This window comes from Ornithodoros turicata, chromosome 2, assembly GCF_037126465.1.
Source record: "Ornithodoros turicata isolate Travis chromosome 2, ASM3712646v1, whole genome shotgun sequence".
Lineage (NCBI taxonomy): Eukaryota > Metazoa > Arthropoda > Arachnida > Ixodida > Argasidae > Ornithodoros > Ornithodoros turicata.
The window spans coordinates 131,689,052-131,705,407 of NC_088202.1; the positions used below are offsets into that span (position 1 = coordinate 131,689,052).

The 16,356-nt window shown below is 42.3% G+C and overlaps 1 protein-coding gene across 2 annotated transcripts; it reads left to right on the plus strand.

Moving 5' to 3' along the window:
• The first annotated feature begins 3,401 nt into the window (after positions 1-3,401).
• Positions 3,402-16,124, plus strand: LOC135384055 (brain-specific homeobox protein homolog). Of its 2 annotated transcripts, none has more exons than XM_064613304.1 (5): positions 3,402-3,551; positions 5,511-5,949; positions 12,969-13,090; positions 13,171-13,265; positions 15,431-16,124. In XM_064613304.1, the coding sequence occupies exons 1-5, from the start codon at positions 3,474-3,476 to the stop codon at positions 15,669-15,671; spliced, it is 975 nt and encodes a 324-aa protein (XP_064469374.1). In that variant the 5' UTR covers positions 3,402-3,473; the 3' UTR covers positions 15,672-16,124. The 2 variants fall into 2 exon arrangements, with proteins under 2 accessions (XP_064469374.1, XP_064469375.1); XM_064613305.1 differs by having other exon boundaries at positions 12,987-13,090.
• The last annotated feature ends 232 nt before the right edge of the window (positions 16,125-16,356 follow it).

The following is a 16,356-nucleotide window of genomic DNA, read 5'->3' on the forward strand; positions in this document are numbered from 1 at the left end:
ACTCGGCGAACGCCAGTCTCCAGTAACATCATCTGTAGCAAAAGCTAGTTCTTCACTACAACCATTCCACAAATTCCTAAAAAACAAAAACGGCCAATTTTAGCTGTAGAAGTGACACTTAGACTGATCATGGACAGGCTACATTATACATGGTGATCAAAGGTCTCGCAAGTCAGAGAAGTTGCTTCTTGGTATAACGCTGATGTTTATTTTCTTCTTTTTGTGAAATGACGTTAGGAACTCAGCTTTTGAGGGTATTAAATATAATTCCACATTTCTTTTATGTTCCCGATGTAGCTTACAACGCGTAGCAGATTCAACAGAAGTTGAGGGCTTCCTAATATGATACCATATACCATATATACCATATTTCAAGATCCATATAAGATGCAGTTTTGTGCTCATATCCATATAGTATAAAACCCTGAGTCTATATTTGGCTAACCTTTCCTCCCGTTTTTTTTTTTTTCTTTCTTCAAATAAATACACCCCCCCCCCCCCCCTTTGAGTTTGTATGGACACAAACAGATGGACGACGCCAACACCAGACTCGCTGAGACATTTGAGTCTCGTGTTAGTGTCGTCCTTGTGCTCATATAGTTCGGTAAAAGCTTGCTTTTTCTTTATTTATTATTATTTGGGTAGGAACAAGATACACTGATGCAACATCAGCGCCTTTAAGGAATAAATGTACCATAGCTTGTACGAAATTTACTGACTATATTTGCAGTGACGGGGAGTAAATGTCAGGGTCAAAGAACTAAAATGTGGAGTATTTGCAATCTTGAGGACTCGAAGTTCCAATCGCCCCTCCCAATTTACTGCTTTTCCTTCTTTCTTTTTGTTTTCTTAGTGTAAGCCTCAACTGGAAATCAACCTCGGATATAATTGTATCAGCCACATGGCTATTTCCTTTCCCTGGCGGCTGAAATCGTTGTTTCGGAGCCTGTTCGCATAGCAATCTCCGTTTTGGGAAAGCTTTATTCAGTTCACGTGCTCCATACGGAACTTCTTAGTAGCGAAGCTGCCTTTTTTCCCCGATCTGCTTTTTCTTTTTTTTGCCAAAATATAATATGACGAAAAACGACAAAACACTGGCTTGATACAACAGGCAACAAAAACTTACTCGTACGGTTTCGACACCTGTGCAGGCGTCCTCATAAGACCAGAAACAAAAAAAAAAAAAAAAAAAAGAACGTATCCGAGACCAGCCTCTTATGTCCTCGTTGTGCTTTTGTAGGATTCTGGTAGAGACGTTCGTAAGGACATTTGAGATTAAAAAAAAAGAAAAAGACTGTGAATGCCCCATGCATCCAGATGTCACTGGGACTCAGGGATGGACAGTATATAAAATATAAATACATGTATTTATATTTTGTATTTAAATACAGACTCGAAGAATGTATTTATAATTATATTTAAATACCAATTCTTGGGTATTTATTTTTGTAAATACTTTATAAATACTCCTAAATACAGTATATACTGACTCGTGTCTTAAAGTTGCCTTGCATTTGACCTTTCGGGAAGAAGAATGAGTTTGGGGGCGCAGTTATGCCGTGTTTGCGCTAGCATGCGCATGCGACAAGCCATTTTAGAGGCAAGTTGTTGCGGACAACTGTCGCGACTACCCAATTACCTGGTTGTACAAAGCATCCTCGTCAAATTTAATAGAAGCATTTGTTCATCGGCACCTGTGGAGATGTTGTTCTCCTTTGCGAATCCGATTGTACGGCCGAACAGAAGATGCCTAAAAGGTGCAGTCTTCGAGAAACTTCTAATGTTAAAATCGTCGTGATATTAATCTAACAAATAAATGCTATTGACGGTTGCTGATTTGTTGTTATGATCATCGTTATTTCTGCAATTCCAGATCACATTTTCCTCACAGTGTTTATGGTAGTAGTTGCGGTATTTAAATACTGTATTTATATTTTGCATTTAAATACTCATGTTGGAAAGTATTTATGAAGAGTATTTAAATACCCCTTTCAACAAAATATTTTGTATTTATATTTAATTGCCAAAAAAATGTATTTATGCCCATCCCTGCACTGGGTACGTACGAATATTTCCGATTAATTGGCATTCGACACCACGCGTCGCTGAAGGAGACGGAAGAGGAAAAAAAAAGAGAGGAACAGAAAGTTTGTGCACCTTCTGTATCATTTTTATCTGTCACACAAGCGATCATTTTTAACAGTAGCATGATGTCTTTTTTTGTTATGTAGGCCTGTGGCGTTTTCGATCGTTACACTAATTCACTGATACTGGGACATATTTTCAACCATTGGATGACTCTATGGCAAACAAGAGCGTATATAAAAACTGCATAAAACAGCTCACAAGCATCGAAAGAGGTCACCATACTTATTTGCTTTCTCTGTACACTTTAGTAGTCATTACACTAATTCATATTTGCCAAATAGAAATATTGAGAAAAACATCGTAATCTTAACCATCACAGTACCATGTACCACGACATAACACATTCGTTGGAAAAATAAAGTTAATTTGGGCTCCATCATTAGGTTATATTGCAATATTTGTCTATAATTACGTCCCCCCGATACGTGTGTCTGCATTCAGGAGGCTGGTTGAACGCATTTTAAAAAGGCCATAATCATGGGTGACATGTTCAATACATCCCGTAACCACTTTGTTCTAAATTAAGCCTTATTACATATTGATGCAAGTAACATGGGTAGCTGGTTTCCTTCTTTAAATATGAGAAGTAGGAATGGGATGTAAAATGATTCCACGGATTAATGTCAGAGGCCAGCTGCTGTGTGAGAAGCACACCGCTGCTTGGGCAGTGGTTTCTAGAAGAGAAAAATGTGAGGTCACAAAGGCTAATGTTAGAAACGGTAAGTTGGACTCATAATTTCCAAATACAGTAAGTGCAAAACATTGGGAACACTTGTCACAGGCGAGGGACCTAATATACTGGCAGATATAGTTGACAAAGGCGGTGAATAACAGTGAAATATGCATGATATGAAACATTACATGCGACAACATTCTAATGCTTATTCAAACGCTTATTCGTAAAATACATGTCGAGAAATCGTGAGAAACATAGGCAAAAAATTGCTCCCTCTCTAATTGCCATCAATCGTACCTGCGAGGTTTCGCGCCCTATGGATTAAAACGAGCGAAGTGTCCAATATAATTTCTCAACACGCACACACACACAAGTAAAGTCAAAAGGAGGGTGAGCGGATAAACGCCATGTTCAACTTCATCACCATGGCTATTAGAAAAAACACGGAAAGGGAAAAACCACACGTCGCAGTAGAACATTAACGGTGGCAATGAATTAGGAAAAACATATTTGATGTAGAGGTTGAAGAGGAAAGGAACAGGGGCAGGAAAAGAGGAGGTTGAAATAAACACTTTTGGTGCACGTTCTCCAGGAGAACGGTGGCGGATTTCAGCTGCTGCTGTACCATACCAGTTGCACATTATATTTGATGGGTGGCACATTAGGTTGTAGTGGTGGACAACAAGCGCAATATATAAACATGATACTCATCTTCAGTCAACAACAGGTAGAGTGCGTGCATGTGTTCCCTGATGTCCAAAGCTTGTCTAAGTACATGAAAATGGTTGAAGATAGCAATGCTACATGGTGACAGCAGACAAGAAATTACAGACATCCAACCCCGATGAAGTTTAAGTTTCCCGAATTGCCTTCAAAAGTCTATGTTACGCAGCCCTGAGCTGGTTCTGCTATCACATGAGGAAGACATATTTTACACCGAACACAGGCCTATACTCTAAGGGGGGGGGAGAGTAATTTCGGGAGTGATTACAGCTTCTAGTCTCCTCGATAGCAATTACACTTCCCATTTTTGTCACCCAGTGTTGTATCCGATACCAAAACCAAGTAACTGAGTACCGCTACCCCACAAAAAAAGTAGCGCAATACTAGAGTCGCTACAAGTTTGAAAACGTAACGCGATGCCGCTACCAAATGAAAGTAACGTAAATACTATATGCCGCGCTGCTTTTCCGCCACCGTATCCTTCTCTATAGGCAACACCTTACCGTGACGTCTCTTTGCCGAACTGTGTCTAAAGAGTTGACGGTGCAATATTTACGTATTAATATCCCTCACATAGCCAGCGTGCAGCATAAAGTATGCCACTACTTACAGCCAAGATACGTTATTTCACATCGAGCTTGACCTTGAGACGATTAAAAGATAATATCATGGACATAATTTTACGCGCAATTTAATCCACCCTTAATGCGACGCAATGTACAATAATTCACCTGATGGTGGAATTTACTCCCCAGTATAAAATATTCATGAACTTCAATGTACTTGAAGGACTAGAGGGACTAATGGTTGTAGCAATGCACTTAGTCCGCAAAAAAGACTATATTATGTTACTCCTTTTTTTTTCTCTCTAGTTTTCTTCTTCAGAGTGTACTTGATGACAAAACGCACAGGCCTGCACTTAGGACAACAGTGAACGCGTAATGGAGGTCGATGCGAGTTTTGTGCCTTCGTGTGCATCGCTCTTTTGTGTAGCTTCCTCTCCTTTTTTATTGGCGCGCTATAACGTAAGTGAAACGCGCGAAAGCTCCCACGGAAAGGGCGCAAGCTTTGAAATCGGGTCTGGCGTCACTATACGCAATCTGATTTTACGTTGAAACCAAATTTTATTGATACATTTACCCTTATGTCCTGTTTGCACAGAGTGGGTCACATATATTTTTTTATTTGTGTTGATATTATTATGTTTATTTGTTTTATTTATATATTTTTATTTTTGGCATAACTTTGTTCACACCTTGCCAAAAATAGTTCTCCGATTTCGTCAGAGCGGATCGCACTCGATTTTGACATACATGATGATCAAGGAGGTGAACCCAAGACAGGGATGAAGAGACGACACAACAAATTCTCAAACACAGCAAAAATTTTAATGTACCGATGCTCCATATATCCAAAAACCTCCGGAGAGGAGGTGTGAGGAATTGAACCAGCTTGTCAGCGCCCTGTCTCTTCTATCGATACATGATGATGATAACGATGATGATAGTGGTGGTGGTGGTGGTGGTCACGATGACATCAGGCGTTTCACTGCTAGAGTTGGTATACCCTACGCCATCCCAGATGGGAACGAAATGAAGTGGATAGAGAACGCGCAGACCACATAGGTGGGGCATATGGGTACACCACTGGGTCATGCAGACACCACCGTGCGGGTGTAAAGGTATTCTACATGCACAATGGCTGTCGACGACAGCACTTCAGTTCAGCCGCCCAGTCCACTAGATGCATCTGTTCGCAGGTGGTTACTCGATAAAAACGAAAGGGAAATGGGAACACCGAGGGCCATCCACCGTGTACGTACGTCCACGACTTTGCAGAGCAAACCACCACGTGACATCCTACGACTACGTAACCGCCCTATAAAGCCTAATGCCAAAAGATGCAGCAAAATGTTTTACCTCTGTTGGCAATTCATCCTCAACCTTCCTCTCTGTGCAGGCAGAATGGCCAACGAACGCATGTGGTGCAATACCCCGCCGGCCGTCCATCGGCCTCACTCCGTCAGTCCCCATCACCTCCTTCTAGTCACTGCGCTTCGCGTTCCAAGTTCTCCATCGACAGCCTTCTTTCTCACAAACGAGACGAGGATATCCCTGACCTAAGGCCACCGACAACGCTACCGAACTCCGCAAGCATACAACGAGCTCCCCAGATGATTCAGGGCTGTCTTCGGCCGACCCCAGTTGTAGCCGCTGCTCATTCTGCCGTATCCCTACATCATCCTGCTATGAGCCCGGGTATGCCCGGAGATTATGTGTCCTCCTTAGAACATTCGCCGGGCCACATGATCACGTCGCAGCATGGTACACCTGCCGGGACGTTCTCGACGACACCAGGAATGGGAGGATGGCTAGGCAGGCCACTGTTCTTCACGTTAGCAGGTCAGTGCTGCATGCGTCAGTATATGCTTACGTGGGAACATTTGAATAACGGAGCGTCCATTACGCCGAAGTTATTAATCTAGTTATCTGGTAATCTAGTATATTAATCTAGTATATTAATCTAATTAAGCTATTAATCTAAGTTATGGGATTAAAGAGGTGGGATGAGTGAGTAGCGTTATGCGAGATGGGACCACCGCGCTATGGAATTAGGCGGAACGGGACAGCAACCAAGTGGGCGCTTGTTACCCGTCCCGCTGTGTTAGTGATTGACGACTGCAAGAAATGCTCATGGGTCGACACCATAGATAGTCTCAAAACAAGGACCCTTTATATTTCCAAATCAAGACGTATAGGATGTCACATAAAATAAATCGAGTCAATAAATACAGATATATAGTTGATAAGCTCATCTCATATAGATTCAACAATACAAGCAGATAGGCGCCTCCCCCTGCTTTGAACAAATCAGGACACAGAATGATATCATTTGAAATGGTGGTTGTCTAGGAGCGTGCTATGTGGTGAAGTTCTGTTATAGCAGTGCTCATGTCTGAGTGTGTACATCTAACCAGGTAGGGGCAAGTACAGTGAGACAGATAAATATATCTCAAATATTGTTGGCTGCGTGACAAGGAGCCACCGTCTTTGTCCACGTGACACGGGCCAGTCGGCGAAATGGATTGCCTACCGCATACATTAGGCGAAATGGGACTCTAGAATTCGGGGCGAGTGAACATGCTAGGGGATGGGTTCCGCTAAAAAGGATTAGACAAAATGGGAATAGGCGAAGTGGGAAGGCACGGAAGATGATGCGGCTCGGTGTCCGGCAAGCGGACGACACGGGGCAGGTACCAGAATCAGCTTGGGAGTATATATAGGAGGTGTCTTAGTCCGGTTGAACACGATTCTTCGCGATTATTGTTTCCCGACTCAGCTTTGGATGAATTCGGGTTGAATCACATATCACGTGCACTGCATTATGTATAAATTTGTGTAAATATTATTCGAGTGCAACAATAAATTACGCGAAGCACATTTCATGTCACAACGACAACAGATAAGTAATTATGATGTAATGGGATGTTTCGCCGCTGAGGCGGTTCATGTCACAAGATATATGTGTCTGTGACTATAATCTGCGTGTAATGTATGTTTAACTGCAGACCTCTTGCTGGACAGAGAGAAAAATAACCAAATCACACTGAAATATATCTAGAGCATCCGATTTCACCCCACATTTAAAAATAGCCCCCTCCCTGGAATCCATGAAAGGCAAAGTGTAAATGGCTTGAACTATAGCTGCACTTCACTGTTAAAGCAAAACTTCCCTACACAACACCATCGCGAAGCAACCGTAATTTCGAACCGTATCGCACTGTCTCTTGACATGCTGAAATGTACAGTGCTGGACAAACGTTTACGGAACAGGGGATGCCACGATATTCCACACCGTTAAGAATCCACCGTTTAAAATGCCACATGTTCAACATCCCAGATTTCTAATTAAAGATTTAATATGAAGAATGGCGGGATGACAGCGTTGAGTAATACGTAGTAATGACAAACCTCGCAGTATATTGCGTGATTTTGACGTCAGTAAAAGTCATTGTCGTGAATAAAAGCCAGGTTTTTGGAATCCGTTAGGCTTAGCCGGCGGTCACGTTAGAAGTCATTAGGATTTGGTTAGATTAGGTTAGTTTCCAGAGGTTAGGTTAGTGCATGTCTTTTTTGACGGTTCACCACGCCGTTGGGAGCTCTGCACAGTTGGGCACGCATGCAACGCTACGCTATAGCGCTGTTTGGGATTCTGAACATATGGGATTCTAAACGGTGTATTCTTAACGGCGGCGGAGTGACAACGTTCTCGCACCTGATTTGTTGAAAACGAGAGGCGGAGCCTATTAACTTAATAAAAATAGTACCCTTGAGTATGAATTCCCGCAAGGATTCCGAAAAAAGAAGTCATTTTGCAGAGTTGGTCTGAGTTTCCCGAATCTGACCCCTGTTCAAAACCAATGTGTTGCCGTTACGAAGTCATGAAATGTGTCTCTGAGCAGCAGCCGAAAATTGTCATAAACAGAGGGGAGGACCTTTTCCTTACTGATGTATGCCACCAAATTGGGGGGGGGGGGATATATTTATCAAGAAAAAAAGAAAGGAAAGGTTAGCCGTGCAAAGAGCCGACTTGCTATTTCACAAAAAAAAGGAAAAACGGAAAAGACAAGAAGGAAAGAAATGAAAAGGAAAGAAAGAAAGGCAAAAAGAGACCAAATTGGATTTTACTAAAATTGTAGGCAGTCTTTTCTTCTGAAAAAGCGCAAGAAATAGGCGGGACAGAAAGGACAGCGCAGGACACTTGTACCGTGATTGACAGTGACAGTGATGATAATTACACGCACGTCAAACCTGGAAGGTCAACTTGAAAGATTACATGCTCAATGTATTGATGACATTCATCAATAATAATAATTTTTTTCTCATGTGAACGGGGCATTGCCATGCATCTAATAGGCGTACATTATATCGAAAATATGACAGCGGCAGCAGGAATGATTCCGATAGCGCAATACTACGATAGATCGTTACCGCCTTGCCACCTATACAAGGTTTGCGAGAGGAACACCGGCAAAGCCAAACACAGCCTCCCATTTGCACATCTCACCAGACAGGGATTTTTTTTAACGACATGCCAAACAGCACTACGCCCGCGGTGTTGAACACATATGTTTACAGAGCGCCTTTGACCGTCGCTTTTTGTCCGCTGCTGTGCATTGAGGGGAAGAATAAGGAGAAAGCAAACACGTCGCGCAACTTGTGAGGTCTTTTTCTGGGCGAACGTTTATTGCCCTCTAAAACAGCTCCTCCTAAGGGAAAAGGGAATAGGCCTTTTGTCGACTCCACCTGCACGTGGTAGGCAATCCTCTAGAAGCATTTTGTCGTTTTTGTCTTGAGGTTGAGGTTGAGAACGGTACCATATGTTTCGGAGCAACGTTAACGAAGCTGTGTGTTTTAGGGCGGAGTGCGACAGGAGCACGTGGTGTGATGTGTGTGGTGTGGTCTCACCGTTTGCAAGGCACGTTTGAGATTGGTTGCATTTGACGGGCATTGTACGTGGAGGCTTTTAGGGATACGTCTATAGCGTATATATATATATATAGCAGCTACCTAGGGCTGACGAGCTGCAAACACGGCGAAACACGTGTCCTCTGGTGCTGTCGTATCGTTCCATGAGTATATATATATATATATATATATATATAACGGACTCATTCATTGATAAAACGGCTTAACGGCGTATTAGCTGGTGAAGGAGGGTGACTGCAGAAAAAATGATGACACGACACGAGTGACTCAACTTAATCAGTCGTGTTGCGTCGTGTTTTCTGTGTACCTAGGATGAAGCACTCATTCCGACATTTCCGATATTTGCCCCGATGTCTTCAAGGCCTGCGCATGGGGGAGAGCAAACGAAAGCCCCCAGAATTTGAAATCTGCTTCCAAGAGTGAAAAAAAGAAATATCCTGACAAAGAAGGAATTTTCATTTAATGCAACGTTAATTTATAATAATTGAATAGTACGGGTTGAGCTGCTGTTAATCCAATTATCCTGGAGAGATGCATTACACCGCGGAGGCACCGGACAACACCCAAGACCTCGACTTGGATACGTGACATGGAAATATGCTCCAATAATTTCTAAACATTGAACGAGGTTTGAGGATCAGACTAAAAAAAAGAGCTATTTGAGCTACAAGGCTCCGGCCACAGTACACGCACGAGCGTCCTCTGGGGAGTTTTGCATGCGTCAACAAAAACGTGGTGACATGGACCCCAAAATGTTATTTGGTATTTAAAATTTGCAATAAAAGCGGTGATATTCATGAGTGTCGCTATTATAACCTCGCGTGCAAGACTGAATGCACGTAATAGACGTCGGTTGGTGTGGCAGAAAGTAGTGTCGATTTTCTCATATCGTGCACAGCGTCCATTTGAACGAAAGGTGAAGTTAATAGCTGCGTTGAAACGTAAACATGACTTGAGCGATGGACGCACGCCGTGACAGTTCCATGACGGTGCACGCGTTACTTCAAAAAGCTTTGGGAGCGTCATGTTCAGAGATCGGGAGAATGTATTACTCCCCACATGTAGATCATGGCCAACCTTTCCTTTTTTTTTTTCCGCCAGCCTGGCTTGCACACACTGTACATGCCAGCTGGCTTTTAATTGTGATAGCATTTCTTTAAAGGGAGACCTCGCAACGACCGAAAAAAAGAAAAAAAAATGCTGCACATCTCCGAGTACCTTCCATAAACTTTGTTTCCTCTTTGTGTGATCAATTGTGTGTGTATTTATTTTTATTTTTTTTATTCCGTATTTAGGTTTACCCATGAGTGAATTTCATTTCTTGCGCACGTCAGTCACTAACGGTAGGGGCTGGTACGTAACGCCCACTTGATGGCAGTCCCGTTTCGCCTAATGCCATTCACCCCTCCCAGCTCTTTAATCCGATATGTTGGATTAGGCGAAATGGGAATAGGCGAAAACGGACGGAATTCTTGAAAACACCTCAAATCACATCACCTCGGTTGAATGTCTTTCAAGGTGTCGCGCTCCACATGTCGCCACACAAATATAATGGCGCATTCACCCATCGTGTAAATCGACTGCAAATTATTATACATATTATATTAAGGAACTCAATTTGGACACTTAGTAATCATTAGGGCCCAGGAGTTCATGCAAAATGCATATTTTTTAAATGCGTTCGAACAGACACCCTAACCAGTGCCGGCGTCTACTTTTCGCCTTCTAAGAGACAAGTGGGAAATTTGCACCCCCCCCCCTTGCTCCCCAAAAGTTGTCTTTTTTGCGCCCCCTTACGCGAGCTTAGGCTTAGGCTTAGACATTACCAGTCACAACGACACAATTTCACAATGTTTCGTGCCATATAATTGCATATTTCTTCGTGAACACCATATAATATGACGGTTCCATTTAACGTCACCATTTTGGCATCATTTGCTCCCATATTACGTGATATTTTGGCGCCATTTGAACCATTTTTTTGACGTCTGCCGTTCCGCCCTTTATTTTGCCATTGCTCACGTGATTTTAAAATGGAGGTAATCGAATGAAGGATATGTGATAGCTGACCGCCGCAGTCGCACATTAAACGCTGCTCCAACAGGAACCCATGGTCTAATGTTGGTATTCATTAGTCTTCCAGCTATCACAGGATATTCTCCATCTTTTTTCTTACGCTGCTTATACGGTGCGTTTAGGTTAATTCATGCTGTGCGATTCAGCGAGCTCCACTAGCAACCACAACAAACTTCTGAAAACAGAACGCGCGACAAGTATGGTCACTGAGTTTAAGCTGTGCCAAATAAGGGGGGGGGATATACGTTTATTTCGGAAAGGTCAGCCTGACCGAAAGTCGGCTTGCTATTCCTAAAAGAAAAATATAGTATACAAAGATGAAGCAAAAACACATATAAGATAACGAGGATGGGGTGAAGACGTGAAGTGTAGATGACATGAAAGCAGACTTGTACAAAATACTGCGCAAAAGTATTTAAAATAAGATACTAAATACTCTACGGAAAAAGTATTTGAAATAGAGTACAAAATACTCAAAACTGAAAGTAATTTGAGTAGAATACTAAATACTCTAAGAAGTATTTAAGATAATATTTAAAGTACTTTAGTATTAGCAGTAAGTGAAACGCGTATTCTGAACGTGGCTTTACAAATGAAAGGAATAAACTTCATCAGCCATGCATATCTTTCATTTGCAACGTCTTGGTGTCAAGTAATGTTTGGTGAACTTTGGTGAACCCAAGTAAACTTTGTTGATATGTTCTGACCCAAAACTTCGTTATCCCTCCTGTATGTCGGTTCGGGTCTTTCAACCTCTGGGACGTGTTTATTGCTTTGATGACCAAGGAAATAAATGCCGGGATTATCTTGTACCTAATCCCCTGGTGATTCACCTGGCAATGTGAATAGGAACGGTTTTCTGACGAAGCTGGCTATTGAGAAGCAAGGCCAGGCTTGGGACCAGACAATTGTACAAGAGGATAAATGACAGATTCGCGAATTCACGAAAAAAAGAAAACGAAGAAAAAGGGGGTTAAATTCCAGTGAGCTGAAAATCTCGGCACGGCGGGAAGCGTGCTGGATATGGCTTGACGAGGAAGGAAAGTATTTTGAGTACTGAGTAGCAAATACCGAAAAAAGTATTTTAAATACATTAAAAATACTTGTCGCAAAAAGGTATTGAGTAGAGTACCAAAATACCGGATTTTGAGTACGTACTCAAGATACGTACAAGTCTGCATGAAAGGTCAACTCCTAATTTGTTCATGAGGACTGTCGTCTGGAGGAAGACGCAGCACTGACGGGAGTGGCGCACAGGACCAAGTAATACAGAAAGGGAAATACGGGAATCAAATCATTGCAGTCTGTGAGCGCCTCTCTCGAAGGCAACGAAGTTGTGTGCAGGCGGCCTTGTATTAATTAATTCGCCCATGATTACCTTAATGAGCCCACAGTTTTACGTTGTCACGTTGTTGTTTTGTTGTTTACGAAAATATGTCTGTTTGTTGACGAAGCATAAAATGAAAACCCTGATGTGAGAAGTTGTTTCTAGGTTTACACACCCTGTCCCGAAATGCGTAGTGTGGGTGAAAAGAGGGAACGTTTCCCATAAAGGGAGTGATTAAATAACGCCCAGAGATGTTCCGAAGCATTTCTGGAATAATTCGTTCTAGTTTCCTACCCCTCTTGCAAATCACTTGTGTTAATAACCTCTTTATTCACGCCGGATCAGCACTGGTGAAATGCGACAACATCATGTTGGACATGCATTTGCACCCTATTCACATAAACATCACATAAGCACCCGTACGTCAGGCATAACAGAATACTTGTTCGAGCACTCACCGTATTTTTGCGAAAACTTATTTTTAGGTTTCTTTCATTCTGATGTCGTGGTGTCTGATGTCTACACGCAGAGCTTTGTGGAATTGCAGCTCCGAAACCTTCTGGAAGGCGGCCCAGGAAGCCAGGTGTAGAAAGGAAACCTCGACAAGCCTACAGCGCCAAACAGCTCGAAAGGCTCGAATCGGAGTTCAAGGTAACCTCAGCTGCCCTCCAACTTGTTACATCTAATGAGAGCTCGTTTGTAAATGACGCACAGGCACGTTTTATGTCCAGGTCGACAAGTACCTGAGCGTAAGCAAGAGAATGGAACTATCCTCTGCACTGAACCTCACGGAGGTGCAGATCAAGACGTGGTTTCAGAACAGAAGGTACGTGAGTTATAGCAACTGCATATAAAATGCTCAGAACGAGAAAAAAAATGCTCACAAGTTCGCGTGTATTTGTGTAACTGACGTCTTTGTGAAGGGTAAGTCCAAAATTCATAAGGTTATGTCCAATATTATTATTTAAAGGAAGTTTGAAAGCTCCCTCCATAAGTGTACCGGTTTCGAACGCGGCAAATTGCACGAGGAAAAGGAGTGATCTGCATGGTGTGACGGGTGGGGATGACGTATTATAATACACTGCATTAGAATCGTATTACTGAATTACATTTCATTTTCGTATTAGTGTTACTTATTATAATACTCATTTTCAAAAAGTAATCCAAACGATGTATTACCAGCATTGGTGTATTACTTGTAGTACACTGTTTCAGAACTATTACTGTATTGGTACTATAATACATGTTCTTGTACAGTATTATTACTATACCAAAATATTATTACTGTACGCACCTGGCATATTATAATTCCAACACAAATACTTTTTGAAAATGCGTATTATAATACGTAATACTAATACAAAATGTATTACAGTAATAGTATAACACACACCCATTCGATGTAGATATCCGATGACGCACGTGAAAAGAACCCCAGGTGGTCGAAAGTATCCCCAGTCGCGACACGTGTGTCATGTCGGCACAGAAATCGGCGGACACATCTTACGTGTAGATCTACTCCAATTACCTTTCCTCCAAGAGAAAGGGCTGGCGCCAGAGTGACATGTCCCACTCCCTACCTCATGGCATCAGACCAAGGCACGCGCTGCTCCGCACGACGCTGATTTTTAGGGCCTTCTTGTAAACTGAATTTTGCAATGACAAGACACTGCTCAGCGAAAGACTTTTACATGGTCGCCCCCGAATCCCGATAGGTAGCCTGATGATTGATGTGTCAGAGGAATTGATGAATCAGTGAACAATCACATGAGTCCTCTTAGTGCTCCTACATGGCGTGCGACGGCGGAGACGCACTGCAGCGCCTTAAGTGTCCTCTCTTCCTGTAACAACCATAGTGCATAGCGAAAAAAAAAACACTTAGATGTTTAAATTGCACTAATTTGCGCTCGGAACAGTAATCGCCTTTCGCAGTTACATGCTTCGAAACGTTGTCGTTAATGTATGCGTTTGTAATTCCCGTAGCTTTTTCTGCATGCGTTTTATTATAATTCTGTATCAGAACTTCGCGACAACATCGTCAGCATGGGGTGTACATAGAGCACAACCGGTTCTTTAGTAAGTGCTGTCACGGTGCCTTGCGTGCTTAGTTCCCATGGGAGAAAGCAAGCAGCGAATAATCATGGTCAATTAGACGTGTTATTTCTATTTTCTCTGATGGTCAATGAATTCGTATTCACGTTATCTCGTGCAGATTGTCAGTTATTGTAAAATCTCAAACGTCATATTCTTTAAGTCTAGCACGAACAAGAGTTCACATGATTTGTATTCGCAGTCCATCAATCCAGTCGCGCAATCTCACTCTTCAGTTCCCCACTCTCACCCTGAACGCATGAACCTCATGCTTTTAAGTCGTCTAAAGTCATATTCTGTAATTCATCCCATCATGCTTTCACTGCTTGTCATCTTTTCTTTTGTCATCTTTGTCTTTAATGTGTCTCATCCTTCTTTCACCATTTGTTGGTCTATCCTTTACTTCCCAATTATTTCCTTTTCTATTTAGTTTATTCTTCTTCCTTCGTCTTCGTTCTTCTTCTTTTCTTTCTTCTTCATACTTTTCTTTTCGTTTTTATTTATTTCTTCTACTATCTTCATCTTCATTAATTTTCTTTTGTTGCGGCATAGCAAGCCGACGACCCGTTTGGCTGACCTTTCCCCCGATTTTTTTTCCTTTCGTCTAATAAATATATCCCATCCCCCCCCCCCCCATCACAAAAGCGACAACAAATACAGGGCGCTCGCGACAGTCACCTTCTGTATGTAGCATTGTTTAGATTGGTCATGTAGTAAATAGTTTGAACCCGACTAGTTCTGTGTGTCCTCTTGTCCCGCGTATTTGTTAATTGCTTTCCTGATGCTTCCGTACCAACCGGCCCAACTGTTGCTTCATTTCCTATTCTCAAGTTTCAGTTGCCACATTCCCTATACCTGACATGAACGTTTCTCAAAACAATTCACTTGTTCGAACCTCAGGACAAAATGGAAGAAACAGATGACAGCTCGGATGAAGCTGGCTCAACGGCAAGGCTTGTGGCCACCTCATTATCTCGCATCTGGTCCCACGTTCAACCCATTCCTCGGGCCAGGATTCCTTGCCAGCGGTCCACCATGTGATCAGCGATCCATGGTGTTAGGTGCGAACCCTTCTAGCCCCGTGTCATCCTCACCGCAGACCAGAGATGATGAGGACAGTTCGTCTGGTGATAGAAAGTAGCCTGCGCCTCTCTTCAATGAGACTGTTTGAACTGTGATCATGAACAAGCGTAGTTGTGGTGCACCGATTGTGGAAACGCTGAACTATAGTAAATGAGGTATACGCTTCAGATGGTACACACGACTACACGTGGCAATGCGTGTTGTGTAGGAAATACATAGTATGGAAGATATGATTGGCACATAACGCCTAATGGCGTATTTAAACAAGCTGGACGCGAGCGAATGACCACAGCGCGCAGCACTTCTCATTGACGTAAGTGCCGAGCGGCGAAGGCAATTTGAAAATTATAAATTTAATCAAACACAAATAGAATCAAATATCTGTGTAGAACATGCGCAATATTACTGTACAGTCCCTGCCTAAAATGTATAAGGAATATAGAAATGTTTCATATTGACAAAATAACGTGTATGACGTGTAAAATATGACGCATAATGCTGTAAATAATCGAGAAACCAAGCCGCCCAACTGGTAGCAGTTATAATAATAATAATAATAATAATAATAATAATAATTTGGAGTTAGTATTGGAGTTTAAGGTTGAGGAAGAACGGACAAGGAAGGTAATAGTGGGTAATTATCCAATTGTCTTGTCTTTCATTCCTCTCTATACGTCCTTTCATCTCAATGGTGTCATTGCGTGTCCAGCTGGGTGCCAAACGTGTACAAAGCAGTATAGTTC